The 22209-nt window shown below is 37.9% G+C and overlaps 1 protein-coding gene across 8 annotated transcripts in view; it reads left to right on the top strand.

The window, feature by feature from the left end:
* The window catches only part of TTC6 (tetratricopeptide repeat domain 6), a 234787-nt gene that overhangs the window by 169589 nt on the left and 42989 nt on the right, over positions 1-22209 (top strand). For 7 of the 8 annotated variants that reach the window (XM_037056416.1, XM_037056413.1, XM_037056417.1 and 4 more), the window contains 7 exons: positions 2506-2968; positions 3514-3643; positions 4526-4698; positions 6639-6775; positions 11209-11378; positions 20092-20212; positions 21776-21926. In XM_037056416.1, coding sequence (XP_036912311.1) covers positions 2506-2968; positions 3514-3643; positions 4526-4698; positions 6639-6775; positions 11209-11378; positions 20092-20212; positions 21776-21926 — 1345 coding nt within the window. Of the gene's footprint in view, positions 1-2505; positions 2969-3513; positions 3644-4525; positions 4699-6638; positions 6776-11208; positions 11379-14353; positions 14520-20091; positions 20213-21775; positions 21927-22209 lie in introns of those variants that run through there. The other variant, XM_037056420.1, reaches the window with a different exon arrangement.

Here is a 22209-nt window from a genome sequence, read left to right as displayed (position 1 = left end):
TCTACTGACCCACCCCCCACTAGATTTTATAGCCAGAAGTTATAGGGACTTTTCTTCCAGGCACTAGAACCCTGGGCTAGGTGATACGGTATGGGACTGGGATCCCTCATTCCCAAGATAGCCCTCCTCATTTTTATCTACCACACATGGGTGTGGGACCACCCATTCCATGTTTCCGCTTCTCCACACCTCTCTGTGTTTCTCTGCCTGTCTTTGTATCTGTACTTCTCCATGTATCTCCATGTTTCTTGTCCATCTGGATTAATTCCTTGGTGTTTGGACTTCCATACAGCTCAGTTTTCTGATGATTCTGGGTGATACTTGTTTTGTAGTCTAGTTATAATTTTTGCTGTGGTTGTGTGAGAAGGTGAGTCATTTTTACCTATGCTTCCATCTTGACTGGAAGTCTGATCTAATATAATACATTAGTATAGCTTTCCTACTTTCTTTAATCCGAATCTTAGACTAATTTACCACAGTGTTACTATGAAATAATTGTTTTTTTAAATAAGTTTATGGAGCATATTTAAAAATTTTATTTTATAGTTTGAGATCTTTCACTAATCTTAACTTGGTTAACACAGCAATATCCTTCTTACCATTTTATATCAGACCTTTAAGATGATTTAATCACATTGATTTTTGATTCCTACTATTTTTTTAAATTTTATTTATTTATCTTTAGAGGGGAAGGGAAAGAGAGGAGGAGAGGAGAGAAATATCAGTGTATGGTTGCTTCTCACGAGTCCCCTGCTGGGAACTGGCCTGCAACCCAGGCATGTGCCCTGACTGGGAATCATGATTCCTACTATTAACACTTTCAAACTTGGCCTGCACCTGGAAGCNCCTCTCTGTGTTTCTCTGCCTGTCTTTGTATCTGTACTTCTCCACGTATCTCCATGTTTCTTGTCCATCTGGATTAATTCCTTGGTGTTTGGACTTCCATACAGCTCAGTTTTCTGATGATTCTGGGTGATAACTTGTTTTGTAGTCTAGTTATAATTTTTGCTGTGGTTGTGTGAGAAGGTGAGTCATTTTTACCTGTGCTTCCATCTTGACTGGAAGTCTGATCTAATATAATACATTAGTATAGCTTTCCTACTTTCTTTAATCCAAATCTTAGACTAATTTACCACAGTGTTACTATGAAATAATTGGGTTTTTTTAAATAAGTTTATGGAGCATATTTAAAAATTTTATTTTACAGTTTGAGATCTTTCACTAATCTTAACTTGGTTAACACAGCAATATCCTTCTTACCATTTTATATCAGACCTTTGAGATGATTTAATCACATTCATTTTTGATTCCTACTATTTTTTTAAATTTCATTTATTTATCTTTAGAGGGGAAGGGAAGGAGAGGAGGAGAGGAGAGAAATATCAGTGTATGGTTGCTTCTCGCGAGTCCCCTGCTGGGAACTGGCCTGCAACCCAGGCATGTGCCCTGACTGGGAATCATGATTCCTACTATTAACACTTTCAAACTTGGCCTGCACCTGGAAGCCAATCTGTGGTTTTAGCCCTGGTTTTCTTGGCCCATCTTGCTCCGCTACACCCTCAAGAGAGGCAGAATTTGTTTTCTAGAGACACAAGGTGACATATTTTTCCTAGCGTCACTAATCTGTAATTTTCCTGATCATCAGCTATTGCTTTTAGCACACTATTGTGAATGGCAGTATGGGATGAAATGGGGCCTTCCCAGAGATTTCCACTTGATCTTTACTGTCATTATCTCCCTCAGTATATAGTTTATGTAGTTATTAGTAAGTCGATTCTCTACTACTGCACGTTCTGAGACGAGGGGAATTATCCAAGAACGGGTCTGTATCTCACCAGATCCACTGTTAGGTACTTTTAAGCCAAAATTACTCCTACCGCTTAACCTTCAGAATTCCCTAATTTGATTGATGGGTTTCATTGGCATCCACAGTGGGTATCTGTGGATTAGCATAAGTTTATAGCCGGTATTTAATAAACCCCCAAAGATGTGGGTATTTACTCTTCCCCAAATCTTTGAAAGGTTTTGGAGGATAATTCATTGAATAATACACTGAGACCACATAGCAGGGTACTTCCTCAGTGGGACCTGTTCTGGCCTTCTTGTCAAGTGAGAGGGTTTGGATTGTGAACTGGCTTAGGTCTGAGAGCTGGGTAAGAGCTTGTGAAGATCTAGAAGATCTAGAGTTTTCCCACCGATGTAAGTCAAACAGCACCTTAGCAAGGCTGCCCTTCTATCCCATTTCTAAGGACTTGGGGTCATTTAGTTGCTGCCACAGATCCTTGTGAGTTAAAATCACCTGGTTACTGTTTTACCTCTGTGATTTATGTGGGTAACTGTGACCACCAAATCCAGCTAATCCACCGGAAATCTGTGTTTGACAAGTCTCCGGGTGACTGTGAAGCACAACAGAGAAAGAGTCATTTTGTTTGTAGCTGAATTGCCTTATTGATGATAAAAATAATTATGTTTATATGAATTAAAAAGAACTCTTTTAAAAACTAGGTCAGTGTCTCACGAAATCCTTCCTGGACAGAAGAAATGTTTGCTCAGAGTTCCATTGTACGAACGTCCAATACGATGTCCCAGCGTACCTTCACTTTTAAATTTTGACACATTTGTCCAAAGTATGGGAGGGATTCCAGAAAACAGTGACACTCGGACATGGGTTCTTGATATATTCTCTAAGCATAAACCTCGGAAGACAGCCACGAAAGAGAAAGTTGTTGATACGTGTGTTCAGAAAGACTTGGCTAAGGAAGTGAAAGAAGCCCCCAAACTAGAACTAAGTGATTCTTTGCAGTGTGATCTTCCTCCAGAGCTCATGAAACATTTCGAATCTGAAGTGGAGATCTTGACTGAAGAAATAAATAATAAGAAAATATATTCTGCATTTCCATATTGTAGGCGTGGAGCTCTGTACAGGAAACTGGGAAAATTACAGAGTGCCATGAATGATCTACAGAAAGTAAGTTTTATTTAATCAAGGTAACAATGTTAACAATTTATACTTGCATATGATCATATAATAATTTTGACTGAAATTTTGAACAATGAATTTGTAGTGTACATTTGGAATTGTAAAATTGTATTTATTGACATTTTCAAATAATACATATTAAAAGCACTAGATTTTGTTGGCCTGATTGGGAGGTACTATTTTGTATCATACATAACAAAGCCATTGGGATTGAGTGTTCACTCCTGTGTGGAATCTAATGAACAAACGGAACTAACAAACAAAACAGAGACAGACTCATAGATGGAGAGCAGATGACAGCTAGGTGGGGGGTCGGTTAGGAGGTGCAGAGCTTGAGCAAAAAGGAAAAAGGACTCATGCACATGGACAACAGTGTGGTGATTGCTCAGGGGAGGGGATTGCTCAAGGGAAATAAATGGCAATGGAAAAAAATGAAAGAAAGGTTAAGTAAAAAAAAAGAAAAATAAGAAACTTGTTAGGATATTTTCCTTTAGTAAATCAACTCTAATTGAATTTATACGGATATTTTCTAGGCTATCCTCTTGGAACCATTGTTTCTCAATGCCTTTTGGCACCGACATCTCATTTATCTTTTCCAAGACAAAATTAATGAAGCTTTGGATGACTTGAATTACATAACTAAGTATAATAAAAATAATGCAGGTAGGTTTACTGTACAGTTATTAATTATATCTTTACCTAATCTTCGGTCATTTAGTGGTATTAGGAAGATATGTAAATAAATAGACCTAGGTCTCCAAACAGGCTGTCATACTCCTAAGTTCAAGTTACTACTGATATTACAAATTTAAGACTCATATGACCTTATATTGTTCCCAAAATACTCACCATGGTTTGAAATGTTAATGTCCTTGGTGTACATTATAATAAATTGATTGCTTACTAGGTGTCCCACGAGAATATGTACTTAAGCATTTTAGCTTTAGAAGTGATTCACAAGTCTTCTCGGCCACAAATCTCTGAGCTAGAGTTGCATTGTTCCTGCGACGTGGTTGGCTGAATGTACACGTTTCACCTTATGTGACACACTGTAACAACCTGAATGACTAACTGTATGTGAAACTTTTGGGGAACAAGAAAATGTCACATTAATCTTTGTAGCCCCAGCATCCACAACATAACCTCTAGAATGTAGCCTGAGCTTATGAAATGTTTTTGATTTCTGCTGATCTTTGCTAAAACTGCCTAAAATTTTGTGCCATCAAAATCTAACTTTTTACTACAAACGCTAAAAGGTTATGAAACATTTCAGACATTCAAAAAAGTAATAGTTAATTTTTGTTACTTCAAATTGAAATTGAGAATGCTTTTAACCATAATTGAGTATTTATCCAGACTTTGAGAACAAATTTTGCATTGTTGAAAATAAAAAAAAAACTTGCATTAAATGGTTTAAGAAATTATGATAGAGAAACATTATTCTAAGACTACAGTTTTGGAGGAAGACAGATTAATCTTTAAGATTTTTCACAGTTAATAAAAGTACCTTGTAACACTAACTTGTACCTTTTATATTGTCTTTAGAGGCATATTTGTCTAAGGCAGAAATTTACAGGAGAAAAAAAGATATCACTCTGGCAATTCTAAACTATAGCCAGGCAATTAAGTGCAAGCCCACGGATGCTGACATATATTTCAGGAGGGGTGAGATGTATGAAATAACAAACAGAGTGCTGGCCATAGATGACTTTGCAAAAGTAAGTTGTATCACATATGATACTGCCATTATTGATATATTTTAGATTATGATAGTCTCATTCTAATGGTAGAGCAAATTGTCGCAGTTCTTTCATACATGTTGTATAATCAAAACTAATTTATTGTAGATTAAGACCTAGAGCATTCATTACTGGAAGTGATATTAACATTATGTCACATTTTAAAAACCATTATTAGTGAATGAATGGATTTACATCAAAGAGTTGGGTTTGGGAGCATTTGAGGCAGCTCTGAGGGGGCCTCGGCTCTCCCGGCTCTCTTCTTCAGCCTTGAAACAGCGGTCAAGGAAGCCTGTGAAGATCGTGTCTTTCCTTCAAACCACAGAGAAAATCCATTTTCTAGTGAACTCTTTTTCTTTAAAGATTTTATTCATTTGTCTTTAGAGGGGAAGGGAAAGAGAAAGGGAGAGAAATATCAATGTATGGTTGCCTTTCATGTGTCCCCCACTGGGAACTGGCCTGCAACCCAGGCATGTGCCCTGACTGGGAATCGAACCGTGATCGTGTGGTTCGCAGGCCCGCTCTCAATCCACTGAGCTACACCAGCCACGGCTCTACTTAGCTCTTGACACAAAAAGTTGATTCTCTTCTGCAGCAAACCCATCTACTTCCAGAAAAGCTGTGCTCACTTGCTTTTTCACTCATTCATTCATTCACACATACATATTTATTGATTGAGGCATTCTGTAATAGAGTGAATAAATCTTAGTGAATAAAACAGGCATGTTTCCTCCATATGGAGCCTACAGTTCAAAGGACAGACATTAAAGAAATACATACGTACATAAATATATAATTACAAATTATGATGGCTCCTATAAAAAGGTCAAAATGATGGGTGAGTAATTTATATGTGGTAGGGGGATATCAAGGAAATCCCTTGAGGAAGTGAACTTTTAGCTGAATTGTACGTTGAGTCGCTACAGTCAGGTGAAGTGTCCCTCAGATTGCAGCAGAATTTTAACCTTGAGCTTCTGACTTTTAACTCTAAATTCTTAGCTCTCATGCAATTGAGAATTTCTAAGTTATTTAAACAATTTACCGTTTCATTTTCCCAGTTGCCCTGTTTCTTTATCCTTGATGGTTCGCCATATACTTGACAGTATTTTTGCTTCAAGAGAATACTCTAAGTTTTGGTAACTCCTGGTCTTGAAAAAATACTTTTAATATTTTCTTTTAAAGATATTGAAATCATTAAATTATCTATTCTGTTCATTTCCTCCCTTGGGCACCAATAGTCTAAAACTTGACTAATGAAGTAACTTGAGGTCAACCTAACTTTGTAGAGATTTTTTTCCTGTCTGAAAAATGGTTCGTAGTCTTTGCATTTTATTTTTTCCCCACTGTCAGTAAGTGAGGAGATTTCTAACTGAATATACAATGGTTTAGTCTTTTCACTCTGTTGCTTGTATGTCAGTGTGAGATAAATGAATCATGCCAATACCAATTCATTGGTTTTTACCATTTTAGGGACTACATTAATCTATATTTTATTTGATTGAGTCAGCCTTGATGTGGTCTAATATGTATTATCTTTAATTGGGATAAAGTGCTGGGGATATAATTGGGACAAAATTGATAGACCCACTATAGTGCTGCGCTAGTTGAACAACTGTCTTATGAAATGCTGTCGGTAAAAATTTCAGTGGCTAAAGCCTTGGTTGCTTGCATATGTTGTTTTCTCCTCTTAGAAAACCTCCTTTTACCGGAACTTGATGATAAGTGGACCTCCTAAAAAAGGAGGTTTTGAAGGCAAATGTCAAAATTTGCATCTAAAGTCATTTGCTTTTCTATAATCTGAGTTTAAAAATGCGATCCTAGTTTATTTAATTAGCTACAGGGTTATAGATTTTTCTTGTTCTTTTTTTTCACTGTGATATGTTCTTGTGTCTCCCTTCCACCCCGCCCCTCCCCTGAAGTGCATTTTGTACAATCCCACAAGAACAGATGCACTATTGAAGCGTGGACTGTTTTACTATGAAAATGAAAGCTGGAATGCAGCCATCCAGGACTTCACAGCCTTGATAGATGTAGATCCCCAACATTCTCAAGCAAGGTAAGAAGTATTTTATGTGTGACTTTTGTAGTTATAATATTTGTTAAATGCCTGCATTTTCAGGAAAGAAAATTCTTGAAATATATCAGACAGCCCTGTAGAACAGTGTGCCTGTTTTCAGTTCTACCTATGACTGAAAATCTTTACCTGTACCCTAACAGTGGTGGTTAATTTGATTTAATGGGTACAAATGGCAAATCAGAGTTTCATTAGCATTTTCTAAATACTAGTTACATTATTAATTTTTAACGTATTGGCCTATGCTTTTATGCTTTGAATATCTTTATATATCCTTGGTATTCACTGAGAACAGAGAACTGATTTCTAGATTTCTGTATTATCTTACTATAACTTTGCTATGAAACTTTGTTTTTCCAATCTTATCGTGCATAACATAGTTCTCATTTTGCTGCTTTTAACTTTTGTCATGAGGAGCCTTAAAAATGTGTATATAATCGTTCTTGCTCATTTTTTCGCTCACAATTTTTGTTTCATATTAATATTTTTATAGTAAAATGAAGCGTGCATCCACAAAAGTGTACAGAACACAAATGTGAAGCTTAATGACTTATCACAATATAAATAGCTGTATAACTAACACCAGGCCAAGAAACATTGGCAGCACCGTGGGAACTGCCCTGTGCCTTTGCCTCCCCAGAAGGTCACCGCGTCCTGACTTTTATTGTAATCACTTCCTTATAGTTCTTTTTGGCGTCATCACATAATATGTGTCCCTAAATTTTTTTAGTTTAGTTTTGTCTGTTTTTTTCACTTAACAGAAATCGAATCATGCAGTTGTATTCCTTCACATATGAACACTTTTGCTGAATACTATGTACTATTACATGTAGCTCTAGTACACTCCTTTTAATTTTTTATAGTATTCAGCTTCATGGATATTACTAGTTACCTGTACAGTTTACTGTTAACGAACATTTGAGTGTTCCTAGTTTTTGATGATTATGAATATTGTTTCCTTCAGCATTTTTGCACATGTCTCTTGGTACACACATATATTAGCTCCCCCTCATCGATGGTTTCATTTTCCTTGGTTTCAGTTACCTGTCTGAAAATATTAAATGGACAGGCCCAGAAATAAACAGTTCATAAGTTTTAAATTGCAGTATGCTGTTCTGACCTGCCTGGGATGTGAATCTTCCCTTTCTCCAGTGTGTCCTTCCACGCTGTACACACAACCCGCCCATCAGTCACATAGTCGCCACCTGGGTCATCAAACCAACTGTCACATGCGCTCCAGTAGAGCCCTTGGGTTACTTAATAATGTCCCCAAAGTGTAAGAATAGTGATGCTAGCAATTCAGATGTGCCAAAGAGAAGCCAGAAAGTATTCCTTTAAATGAAAAGGTGAATACAGTACAATAAGATATTTCCAGAAAGACCATTCACATAACTTTTATTATGGTAATTGCTATAATTATTTTCTATATTATTAGTTATTGTTGTTAATCTCTTACTGTGCCTAATATATTAAACTGTGTTATATGTATGTATGTATAGGAAAAGACACGTGATTTCAGGCATTTCCTGGGGGTCTTGAAATGTATGCCCCACAGACATATATATGCATTTTTGTTGGGTGCACAACCAGGAGTAGAATATCTGGTTCATAGGGTGTGCAAGTATTCAGCTAATTGGACAAACAAATTTTCCAAAGGGCTTGTACTATCAGCAGTGCGTGTGAGTTCCACACCAGCATTAGGTGTTATTATGACTTTCAAATTTTAGCCATCCTAGTGGGCATGCAGCATTAACTCACTGGGCTTGAATTTTCATTTTCTTCATTACTTTCCTGTGCCTGCTTCCAACCTTCAGCTTGCACGGGGTCTTCTAGAGTCCTTGGAATATGTGGGAACCTTCCACAGCCCTCACTCCCTTAGGTGTCTCCTTCTCCAGATTCTTGCTTCCTGGCCTGCTTGGTCTGTTTACTGCTCGCCTCAACAGTCATCCCTTGTCCCAGATGGCGGCCGTGACATTTGCTCTTCACTGCTTTTGATAAATACTGTACCATCCAAAAAGCCACATCAGCCCTGGGAGAGCTTCAAGGCAGACAAAACAGAGGGAAACTCTGGAGCCAGTCCCTCAGTGAACCGCCCGAAGGGCCGAACACACTGCTACAGTTCCTTGGGAACGAGATTTGTGTCGCTTCCTCTTGTAATAGTAGTAACCTGCACCAGGAATGCAGGTTGTCCTTCTGGCCAGCACTGAGCTGGGAAGTGGAACAGGGAAATGGGGTTAGTTAGAGGACCACAGAGCTTTTATACTAAAATTTGATGGTTCACCCCCCTGCGCCTTCCACGCCCCCACCCCCCATTTATTAAGCATTCCCTTGATTGTGTTTTCAGTTAGATCGCTGAGTTCCCAAAACATTTCTGACCGTTTTTTTTGCTGGCTCTCCATTGCTTTTGTGGAAAGATGGAGTTTTAGAGTTTCCTGTTACCAATTTTGTTCTCTAATCTCCCAAGTCTTTTTTTTTGTTATCACTGCATGAACTTTAACTTAACAATAATGTTAGTAATAATGAGAATCTTCACCTTTTGAATTTAATAAAAATGCCTTTGGCTTTTACCAAAAAATATATGTATATATCATAGTTGTAGTTTTTGAGTCACGTGTTCTTCAGTACCTTTTTACTCTTGTTTAAATTTCCCCCCCTGTGACCTGCTTTTAAGACTCTCATGTTAATAAGCTAGTTTTGAAGGATAAATGTCTTTTGACCATAATATAGTTAGATAGAACATTATTAAATGATTCTCTTTATCTTTACTTTCTTTAAGATTTTTCATCTATATTCATAGTAAGATTGTTCACTAGTTTCAGATATTTATTTTAGAATTTGGCTGCTTTCTCAAAATGAATTATGCCTTTCATCTCAGAAATATGTCCTTTAGGATAGGGTAATTTTTGTTCTTTGAAAGTTCAAAATAACTCACTTCTAAAATTATCCCATTTGAAAAAAACAGAAAACTTTTTTGAAACTCTTTAAAAATCCTTGCCTAGTTAATGGTCTATTTTGGTTATCTACTTTTTGATTTAAAGGGGGATTAGTTGCAGGAAGGCATCAGATTAGATGGAGAACAAGAAGGTTGTTAACTCAAGGTATTGTAAGAAGCTGTTATCTTATGGCAGGGAGAGGGGCTTATATCCCATCTAAAAAAATGGCCTTCTCGTCAGCTGGGGGCTGTGACATGTTTTGTTTTTGTTTTTTGAAAAAAGAGGTCTTTATTTTGTGAGTGGACCAAATACTAGCTTAGGTGGGAGCTGAGGTTCACTTCAGCTCACTACTTCAGATGAGAGTCTGAGGAATTGGGGCAGTGGAAATGAAAGAAGGAACAGATGCACAAGTCAGTATGTTTGAAGAATTGACATGATTTAATGGCATCCCACAAAAACATTACTAAAGGTTTATTATGTAAGATTTTAAGTTCAAAATCATCTATAAGCTGAAAAATAATAATATTCTCTAGCAACCAGAAATAATGAAATATAAATATAAAATTCTATATTCATTAGAAAATAAATCAGAAATTTCTAAAAGATGGGGTTAAAAAAATATTTTGCTCTGGGATAAAATACCCTAGATCCCAGGGTGTATGGTGCTTTTCAGAGACCTCTCTTACCAGTTTGCCAGTGGACTGGCTGCATTCTTTCCTCAAAATTACTGTTGTTGCTCATAATGTAACCTTTTTGAGCTGCTTTGATCTCCCCCTTGGACTCATTTTCATCAGAGCAGGCAACCTACTAACCATTCCTCCTGTTTTTCCTTTATTTCTAAAAGCTGATTTGCTTTATATTATTAAGTGATTGTAAATGAGATTTTCAGGACTTGAGGTATCGTAATAATTTTGAGTATAATTTAATCATAATAATTTTGAAATCAGAGTCAAAGTTAATGGAGATAGAATCCAATTCACAGAACTGATACAGTAGCTTTTATACATGTAGAGCAGCTTCCCATTTACTTGGTGGCATCTTCAGCCCTGGGGGTAAAAATACCACAACAGTTCTACCCAGGGAGGCCCATATTGTTCAAAATGAATTATCTGATTTTCCTATACAACAATCTCGTGTAAATTAGAGACTTACATCTTGGGTACTCAAAAATAATAAAAATTTTAAAATCTTATTTTATTGACATACCTCTCTGATGAATGTAAAGAAATGCTATAAAACTAGTAAGCAAACAATATGGAGTATGTTGTTAATAAGCATATAGTTACATACAATAAAGTATAATTGTTCTATTTATTAAAAGTTTATATCTTTTTTGCTATTAACTGTGTGATCAACTTTCTTGGGAAGCAAGGAGAAACAAACACAAATTATTAAATATGAAATTAATTGTATAGGTTTGCCATAAAGGGTCAATGCATATTTTGCAATACACGTTAAAATGAATTTCTTTTCTTTTTTTAGGACATACCGAGGGAGAGCGTATTTTAAACGGCATCTTTATAAGCAAGCGACTCAAGACCTTTCTGTTGCAATTCACTTAGATCCTAATAACTGGTTAGCATTGTATTACAGAGCCTGCCTATTGAGGAAGAGTAACCCCTTTAGAGCACTACAGGACTACAGTGTTTCAGGTACTTTGCCTTCAAATGTACATACATAGGAATTTTTTCTGAGGGTCAGCATATCACTTTGGGTAGAATACTAATGTGGGATTACTAAGGTAATAATTATGTTATCATATAGTTATATATACTTACATATTAGTGGGCATTTATACACTTCACTATGAGTGTGTGTTAACCATATGGGTACATGGTCTGCCTGGAAGGTATCCAGGTGTGTAACATGAAAAACAAAGACATTCATTTAGTTTCAGGAAAAGCCAGAAGTCACAGGGCACTGAATCTGGGCTGTAGTGGGGCTGAGTCACCTGGGTGATTTGATGTTTTGCCAAAATCTCTGCACAGGACATGACGCATGAGTGAGTGCATTGTCATGACAAAGCTGCTAATCACAGTTGCCCAGAGCTTCGGCCTTCTGAATCACCTGAGTATTTTCTGCAGAGGAATGTTCAAGCCTAACGCAAAATTTGATGTAGATTCGTTGCTCTCCTTGCTCAGTCATTTTGAGTAAGACAGACACACAGTACACATGCTCACTCAGTGACATCTGTGACCCTCACTATGAAGTTATCGTTCATGCATGCTCATTCCAGTCCACCCTCCTTGGCTGCCAGGTTACATTGATGTCTTGCAAACCCTTCTCTTTATATTAGCAGTGGCTAGGCTTTTTCTGGACAGACCTCTTGTGTGTGTGTGTGTGTGTGTGTGTGTGTGTGTATAATGTTCTTGTAAGCTAAAATAGTTTAGCTAAAAGTGTTTTTAATATGCCCTTTTAATGTATGTGTCTAAATGTTTATTTATGTGTGTGTAATTGTGGCAAAAGGAGAATATCATATCGAAAAAATCTCTTTCTGCATCTTGAGTTCTGGGGATATTTCTGGAACTTCAAGTCTATTTCCTGTCGACTTGCTAAAATGATAGTGTATTTTCCTGGTGGGCTATGTCCTACTGCATAGGCCCAGCCCATGGATTAGTCAAATCCAGAGTTGTTTAGCTCTTAAACTAAAAATGGGCTTTGAGAATCTTCAGTAAGAGGATGGCAATGGTTAAAAGTGGCCATTTTCAACTTACCCTATTATCAGCGCATTTTTGGTATAGGAATATGACCAGCACAATTCTAGGCTTAGTGAGTAAGTGCTCAGTAAGCAGTCCCCAGCTAAATATATTAGCCCTTCCTGATTGGCAAATTCCAACCAACACTCCCAATGTGCCTATGTTCACCNTTTTAAGACTCTCATGTTAATAAGCTAGTTTTGAAGGATAAATGTCTTTTGACCATAATATAGTTAGATAGAACATTATTAAATGATTCTCTTTGTCTTTACTTTCTTTAAGATTTTTCATCTGTATTTATGGTAAGATTGTTCACTAGTTTCAGATACTTATTTTAGAATTTGGCTGCTTTCTCAAAATGAATTATGCCTTTCATCTCAGAAATATGTCGTTTAGGATAGGGTAATTTTTGTTCTTTGAAAGTTCAAAATAACTCACTTCTAAAATTATCCCATTTGAAGAAACAGAAAACTTTTTTGAAACTCTTTAAAAATCCTTGCCTAGTTAGTGGTCTATTTTGGTTATCTACTTTTTGATTTAAAGGGGGATTAGTTGCAGGAAGGCTTCAGATTAGATGGAGAACAAGAAGGTTGTTAACTCAAGGTATTGTAAGAAGCTGTTATCTTATGGCAGGGGGAGGGGCTTATATCCCATCTAAAAAAAAATGGCCTTCTCATCAGCTGGGGGCTGTGACATGTTTTGTTTTTGTTTTTTGGAAAAAGAGGTCTTTATTTTGTGAGTGAACCAAATACTAGCTTAGGTGGGAGCTGAGGTTCACTTCAGCTCACTACTTCAGATGAGAGTCTGAGGAATTGGGGCAGTGGAAATGAAAGAAGGAACAGATGCACAAGTCAGTATGTTTGAAGAATTGACATGATTTAATGGCATCCCACAAAAACATTACTAAAGGTTTATTATGTAAGATTTTAAGTTCAAAATCATCTATAAGCTGAAAAATAATTAGTAATATTCTCTAGCAACCAGAAATAATGAAATATAAATATAAAATTCTTATATTCATTAGAAAATAAATCAGACATTTCTAAAAGATGGGGTTAAAAAAATATTTTGCTCTGGGATAAAATACCCTAGATCCCAGGGTGTGTGGTGCTTTTCAGAGACCTCTGTTACCAGTTTACCAGTGGACTGGCTTCATTCTTTCCTCAAAATTACTGTTGTTGCTCATAATGTAACCTTTTTGAGCTGCTTTTATCTCCCCCTTGGACTCATTTTCATCAGAGCAGGCAACCTACTAGCTATTCCTCCTGTTTTTCCTTTATTTCTAAAAGCTGATTTGCTTTATATTATTAAGTGATTGTAAATGAGATTTTCAGGAATTGAGGCATCGTAATAATTTTGAGTATAATTTAATCATAATAATTTTGAAATCAGAGTCAAAGTTAATGGAGATAGAATCCAGTTCACAGAACTGATACAGTAGCTTTTATACATGCAGAGCAGCTTTCCATTTACTTGGCAGCATCTTCAGCCCTGGGGGTAAAAATACCACAACAGTTCTACCCAGGGAGGCCCATCTTGTTCAACATGAATTATCTGATTTTCCTACACAACCATCTCGTGTAAATTAGAGACTTACATCTTGGGTACTCAAAAATAATAAAAATTTTAAAATCTTATTTTATTGACATACCTCTCTGATGAATGTAAAGAAATGCTATAAAACTAGTAAGCAAACAATATGGAGTATGTTGTTAATAAGCATATAGTTACATACAATAAAGTATAATTGTTCTATTTATTAAAAGTTTATATCTTTTTTGCTATTAACTGTGTGATCAACTTTCTTGGGAAGCAAGGAGAAACAAACACAAATTATTAAATATGAAATTAATTGTATAGGTTTGCCATAAAGGGTCAATGCATATTTTGCAATACACGTTAAAATGAATTTCTTTTCTTTTTTTAGGACATACCGAGGGAGAGCGTATTTTAAACGGCATCTTTATAAGCAAGCGACTCAAGACCTTTCTGTTGCAATTCACTTAGATCCTAATAACTGGTTAGCATTGTATTACAGAGCCTGCCTATTGAGGAAGAGTAACCCCTTTAGAGCACTACAGGACTACAGTGTTTCAGGTACTTTGCCTTCAAATGTACATACATAGGAATTTTTTCTGAGGGTCAGCATATCACTTTGGGTAGAATACTAATGTGGGATTACTAAGGTAATAATTATGTTATCATATAGTTATATATACTTACATATTAGTGGGCATTTATACACTTCACTATGAGTGTGTGTTAACCATATGGGTACATGGTCTGCCTGGAAGGTATCCAGGTGTGTAACATGAAAAACAAAGACATTCATTTAGTTTCAGGAAAAGCCAGAAGTCACAGGGCACTGAATCTGGGCTGTAGTGGGGCTGAGTCACCTGGGTGATTTGATGTTTTGCCAAAATCTCTGCACAGGACATGACGCATGAGTGAGTGCATTGTCATGACAAAGCTGCTAATCACAGTTGCCCAGAGCTTCGGCCTTCTGAATCACCTGAGTATTTTCTGCAGAGGAATGTTCAAGCCTAACGCAAAATTTGATGTAGATTCGTTGCTCTCCTTGCTCAGTCATTTTGAGTAAGACAGACACACAGTACACATGCTCACTCAGTGACATCTGTGACCCTCACTATGAAGTTATTGTTTATGCATGCTCATTCCAGTCGACCCTCCTTGGCTGCCAGGTTACATTGATGTCTTGCAAACCCTTCTCTTTATATTAGCAGTGGCTAGGCTTTTTCTGGACAGACCTCTTGTGTGTGTGTGTATAATGTTCTTGTAAGCTAAAATAGTTTAGCTAAAAGTGTTTTTAATATGCCCTTTTAATGTATGTGTCTAAATGTTTGTTTATGTGTGTGTAATTGTGGCAAAAGGAGAATATCATATCGAAAAAATCTCTTTCTGCATCTTGAGTTCTGGGGATATTTCTGGAACTTCAAGTCTATTTCCTGTCGACTTGCTAAAATGATAGTGTATTTTCCTGGTGGGCTATGTCCTACTGCATAGGCCCAGCCCATGGATTAGTCAAATCCAGAGTTGTTTAGCTCTTAAACTAAAAATGGGCTTTGAGAATCTTCAGTAAGAGGATGGCAATGGTTAAAAGTGGCCATTTTCAACTTACCCTATTATCAGCGCATTTTTAGTATAGGAATATGACCAGCACAATTCTAGGCTTAGTGAGTAAGTGCTCAGTAAGCAGTCCCCAGCTAAATATATTAGCCCTTCCTGATTGGCAAATTCCAACCAACACTCCCAATGTGCCTATGTTCACCTGAGTGCAAAGTGCTAGCCTCCTAGATGAGGCAGTATCTAAAGATTAAGACTTCCGCCAAGATGGAGGCATAGGTGGAAACACTGTGCCTTCTCCCACAACCAAGTCTGAATACAACAAAGGTTTGGAGAACTAGGACACACCCAAAGACCAGAAAACAGAATTATACGGAAGTCCGACAGCTACGAACCGTTCAACGGGGACGGTAAGAGAGGTGGAGCCAGCAGCAGAGCAGGGTCGGGCAGGACAGATCCCCCGACCTAGGCGCTAGATGCGCGGGCAGCCGGAAGCCAGTCGGGGTTCGGGGCAGACTGACCAAGGTCGCACATTGGCGCACAGTGAGACGGACCACGAAGGCCCCAGGGGATGAACCCAGTGGTGGAGGGCTGACAGCGGTGGCACACTCGCGTGCAGTGGAACGAAATGCGTGGGCCTGGTGACAGAGGTGGCTGCGGTGCTGGTGGGGGTCGAGGCAGCGGGCGGCAGAGGGAAGCCATTGTCCCTCTTTGACCCCGCCCCCACATACAACGTCACAACCCAGCGACTGAGTTGCCCTGCTCTGATGAAAACCTAGGGCTCCGATCCTGCTACTTAATAGGCACGAACAGCCCAAAAGATGGCGCAAGAGGAACTCAAAGTCCCAGAGCCAATAACTCTAAGCGACCAACAGATTGCCAGGCTCTCAGAAGCCCAATTTAAGACACTATTTATCAGGATGCTCACAGAATTGGTAGATTACAGCCACAAATTAGAGGAACATATGAAGGCTAAACTAATTGAAATGAAGGGAGATGTCCAGGAAACCAATAGCAATGGAAAGGAAACTGGGACTCAAATCAATGGAATGGACCAGAAGGAAGAACAAAACATCCCACCAGAGAGGAATGAAGAAATGAGAATTCAAAACAATGAGGAGAGGCTTAGGAACCTCCAGGACATCTTTAANCTCACTTTTTCTCACTCTCTTCCCCTGTCTCTAAAAATAAATAAATACAATTTAAAATCCACAGACCTACAACCAAGATTGCTCTAACCAGCAAAACTTTCATTTAGAATAGAAGAACAGATAAAGTGCTTCTCAGATAAGGTCAAGTTCAAGGATTTCATCATCACCAAGCCCTTATTATATGAAATTCTAAAGGAACTTATATAAGAACAAGAAGATGAAAATATTAACAGTGAAAGGACAGCAAACACACAGGTATTAACAACCACACCTAAAACAAAAGCAAACCTAGAGGACAGCTAGATCAGGAGTGGAACCATAGAAATGAAGAACACATGGAGGGTTAGCAACAGTGGGGTGGGAGGGGGAGAAGGGGGGAGAAGGCACAGAAAATAGCATAGATGGTAGGTAGAAAATATATAGGGGGAGGGCAAGAATAGTGGGGGAAATATAGAGTCTAAAGAAATTGAGACACGTGGTTATAAACTAAGGGGGGGAGATTAGTGGGGGAGGGAGTGTGCGGGTGGAGGGGAATGAAGGGGGGGAATAGAACAACTGTAATGGTATAATCAATAAAATATATTTTAAAAAAAGATTACGAGACAACTAGAGTCACAAGAAGAATGCAGAGCTCTTCAGGGTAGGTAATTTAAGACGATTGTTATTTGATGCTTCTAAGTCCATTTGCTTCCTGAGATCACCCTGCCATGAATATTCAAATAATTCAAATCCCACCCTTTGTGCTAAGAGGAGTCTACTGCCTTCTATTTCCCAGATTTCTTCAAAGACAGGGATGCAGATTCCTGTTTAATTCTCTTATAATTGTTGTAGCTGATCCCTGCCCTGTTTGATTCTCCTTTTTTTTTTTTGCTCACCCCCTCATTTCTTGTGGCCACTCTCTGTTACTGAATATTGCAGGATTCAAAGGATAAAGTTAGCGTATACAATTTAAATTTGAAGGTCAAGTGCCCCCATGCCTGTGAGTTTACCTAACTCTGTGAGCTCTGTCCATTTGCCATCTGGCTGAAACCCTTTCACCCTGGCTTCAGAAGGCCTCTTTCTCACGTTCCCTCCTTCTCCACATTTTGGGCTTCTTACTGCCTCTTTTTAAAGCTGTCACAATAATACAAAATCCTTGTTATTTAGTTATTCAGAGCAGACCAGCTTGTTTTTGACCTCAATCCTTTCCTAGTCTAACCTGAGGAGTTTTATCTTCCACAATCAAAATGGATCTCCAGAATATTTTCTAAGCCAATAATAATATCTAACATTTATTTGGTATTGTATTACTTGTCAAGCATTATTCTAAGTGCTATATATGAAGTGTCTCAATTAATATTCAGAATAATACTATGAGGGAATATTAGTACCATCCCTCTTTTACTAGTGAGAAAACCAAGGCACAGAACAGTTAAGTAATTTTAATATTTTTGTCTTAAGAAGAATGTTTCCATTTTTCTAGAACAACCACCAAACTGCAGGTGACTTTCTCTTTGCTAGCTGATCACACTGTGAACTGAAGAGTCAGATCGCCTTCAAGTGATTATTCACTTAATCTGTATGACCATATTCTTTGCACAAGGCATACTTCCAAAAATCTACTACTGTGAATATTTGTGTCCCAGACTGTGAACTCAGTGTATGTTTTTGGTAAAACTTTCCCTTGTCAGCCAGAACAAACTTGAGAACCTTAGAAGAAGACATAGATAAAATATTTTGGAAAACCCACCTAATTTAGTAGCATGTTTTTAAAAATAATTTTATTTAGATTTTATTTATTTATCTTTAGAAGGGAAGGAAAGGAGAGAGGAAGAGGAATATCAATATACGGTTGCTTCTTGTGGGTCCCCTGCTGGGAACTGGCCTGCAACCCAGGCATGTACCCTGACTGGGAATCGAACTGCGATCCTTTGGTTCGCAGGCCTGTGCTCAATCCACTGAGCTACACCAGCCAGGGCTTAGTAGCATGTTTTCGAAAGTGAAAGGGGCATCAGTAAGTGAGGAGACATGAGATGACACCCGGAATGGTTATGGATGATGATACCGATAGCCTGGCAGCAGACCCCTGCTCCTAGGCAAGATTGCAATGAGCATGTGCAAGACTTGCTAGTAAATCCAAAATAACTGAATAGGGAAAAAATGCCCTTCTACCTCTTTTTGGTACCTGATTGGGGGTGGGACCAGGGAAAGGCAGGCACATGTGCCATAGAGGTCAGAATGGTGGCAGGGGTAGGTACTGCATTAAAGAAACCTGTTAGTCTAGCCTGGGGAAAAGGAGGGATTGGTTGGTGGCTGGACCCTTCCAGAGAACATGGAAGTTTGGGCTAGGGAAGCTGGTCTGCATGGGAAACTAATATGAAACCAAGGAAAGGAAAGGATGGCTCTCTGGCCCATCTCGTGAATGTACTGGCCCGTGTGTTTGCAAGAACTTCTTTTCCCGGAAGCCACGTGGCCAATGGAGGGGCCTGCCCCACAGACTGGTTCCAAGGAGAGAGCCTGACACCTTCCAGGATGACCACTCAGTGGCCGCCTGTGGCTCCCAGGGAATGGCATTTTAAATGAGAGAAGGAAGTATGGATGCTGCCTTTGGTTTTGGTCCAGCTGAGGGTGGATGGGGTTTCCTCTGGGTTTCCGGGACAGGATGGGCTTTTGAGACAAGAGTCTGCCATTCTCACAGATCGTACAGCATTTGAAAAAGACCTCTTTCTTTTCTCGCCAACCTCTGCCTCCTGAACTTTTCTATAAGTGGCAATGGGCAGCCAAACCCCCACTTTGGTTCAGTAACAATGAGAGTCACAAATCTGGAGTATTGAGATGAGGCTCTTTTTGTCCCATGCTTCTGTTAACTTGGGACAACTTACCTGCCTTAACTCCAAGTTCTGTTTCCCAGGGAGTAGCCTCTTTGAGGTGCTAGCCCTGGTTTATGTGTGTCAGCTGGAACTCTACCATATGCCCCAGCCTGGACTTGTACGATAGCCTGTTTGGGGCCATTAGCCAAAGACTGGCTTCCTGTCCTCCACTCAGGCCAGCAAGGGCAATGGCACCCTTCTCACTGCAATCCACTAAGACGAATCAGAAGGTAGATTTTAGATTCTATGCCCTTCTTTGCCACTGACTTGCATCACTATCAAGGTCAGTGTACTAGCCCCACTCTGTTGAACCCTAGTCTGTTCATCTGTAGAGTGAGTGGACTATCCTAGGTTACCATCAGGATTTCTTCCAGCTCTAATGAGCATGTGAATCATGATAACCACATTGTTACTTATAAAGAAACACAGTTTATGTGAACACTATATTTACTCTTCAAATAAGTATACTCGTTGTAGATGTTTTATTTTATATAATGTTTAAAAAGTTAGAATGGTTATTGACTTAAATATAACTTGGATATGTTTGTTCAGAACCTGCATAAGAGATATACTTTTACTTTTAAGCTCTCATAAATGATGGCTATGAGAATTTTGGTTGTTTTCTACATCGGGGCATACTCTATGCAGATCTAAAACATTGGTCGCTGGCAATTAGTGACTTTGAAACTGTTATTTCTCTGGAAAGGTAAGTTTTCCTTTTTATTTTTTAGTAATCACCTTCTTATATAAAATTTTAGAAAGAACAAAATGAAAGAAAAAGCTTTTTCCCCTCCTCATTAATAACTTGGTAAAAATGAGACAATTATAAAATAATGCTAGAGTAGAGTATTACTTCTAAAAACAAGATTACTTCTAAAATAAGACCTGTTGTTAAAATCTGTGCCTCAGATACTCTTGAAAACTTTAGAGATCAAATGGGTTTGTGAGGGATTAAATCCATAGATTAAAAAATTACCAAGTTTTTAGAGGTACTTTGGGATGCCCAGGTTAAAGCTTTTGAAGTGAACTTTATGAAATACTGTCATCAAGTTTTTTTTAAATATTTTATTTATTTTTAGAGAGAGGAGAAGGGAAGGAGAAAGTGGGAGAGAAACATCAGTGTGTGGTTGCCTCTCATGCACCCCCTACTGGGAACCTGGCCTGCAACCCAGGCATATGCCCTGACTGGGAATCGAACCGGCAACCCTTTGCTTCACAGGCTTGCACTCAATCCACTGAGCTACACCAGCCAGGGCTGTCATCAAGTTTTAAAATAATGACAAAATGTTCTGCTTGACATATCATTGCTGTGCACAACACACAATTCAATAGAAGGAAACCTCTATTTAGAACTTCTGACTTCATTTTGTTAGTGAAGCAAAAAAAAAAAAAAAGCCAATATCATTTAGAACATAGGTATCAGAAGGATCACAAAGTTACACACACTAGTCAGAATGTTAAGCTATAAAACAAACTTTGATGAAATAACCCCCCCTTTCCTCAACCCTTGTTAAAATAGAAGATTTCAGAAAGTGTAATAAATCATGTTAATTCAGTGCCAACCACCAGACTATTTACTTAGCTTATCAATAAAGTAAGTTTTGAACTTGTCTTAGGGGAGTCTTGGAGCATGGCTCCATAATAGCCATGGTGGGTATCTTTTGGATATTTTTGAACCAGGAAGGAAAAGGCGAGAGTTTCAGTTGTCAAGAGCTGAAACATAGGCAGTAGGAACATTGGCACTTTTCAGATAAAGCGTCAGGGCTTCTGTGAAGTTAGGCTGTAGGATGTGTAGTTTCCTCATTTTGAAACAGGGGCGTTGAATAGGGCGATTTCTGAGGTCATTTTGAGATTGTTTGATTCTAAGTGAAAAAGACATTTATTTGATATAGAAAGAAGCTGGGTTAATATCTATGTGAAAAGGATATTTAACCACAAGCCTCAACTACCATTGTTTCTCATGGCAAATATCAAATAATGTAAGGCAAAAACTTTTTAGTTGAGTCAAGGAACAGTAAAGTATTACTAAGGACTCTAGAAGACTTCAGGAATTCCATTCTTGAACAACAAATAATTGATTCCCTGCTAAGGATTTTATAAAGGTGTTTATAATTTCTAACACAGAGTAGTTGATTAATTTGCTTTGCTTTGGTAAGACATTAAAAACTCCCTGCTATATATTGCTGTATTTCATTAGGTTCATTCATAATTAGAGAACCTTTGGAATAATTAAAATGTCTAACAAGATTTTGCTTTCTCAATTTTTTAGAACTGTTACTTTGGCTTATATAAATATTGGCCTCATACACCTACTACACTTGAATAACTACACTGAAGCCATTTGGTATTTTTCTGAGGCCCTTAAATATGATCCTTCATGTATTCAAAGCTATATTTGCCGTGCAGAAACTTATCATAAGGTATTTAAGTTTTGAGAACCTTGATTTTTTTTAAGGCTAAATTTTCTGGATATTTTCTCAGTATAACTTAAGATATATATATATGTATGTATGTATAAATGTACTCTTTTTCAGCTAATTACAGAGGCTGGTGCGTTTATAAGCAATAGATATTAAGTAGATATAGTAAACTCTAATTACCCTAATAAAGCCTATGTTGATGAGGTATGAATTTTTGTCTATTTACTTTTAAAAAAATAACACCTATTTTTCCCAATTACAAAAGCAACATATGCTTATTGCA

Source organism: Sturnira hondurensis, unplaced genomic scaffold, assembly GCF_014824575.4.
Source record: "Sturnira hondurensis isolate 20B ecotype Veracruz unplaced genomic scaffold, ASM1482457v3 Scaffold0008948, whole genome shotgun sequence".
Taxonomy (NCBI): domain Eukaryota; kingdom Metazoa; phylum Chordata; class Mammalia; order Chiroptera; family Phyllostomidae; genus Sturnira; species Sturnira hondurensis.
Note: the sequence above shows the minus strand (reverse complement) of the source record. Positions and strands in the feature narration are given on the sequence as shown.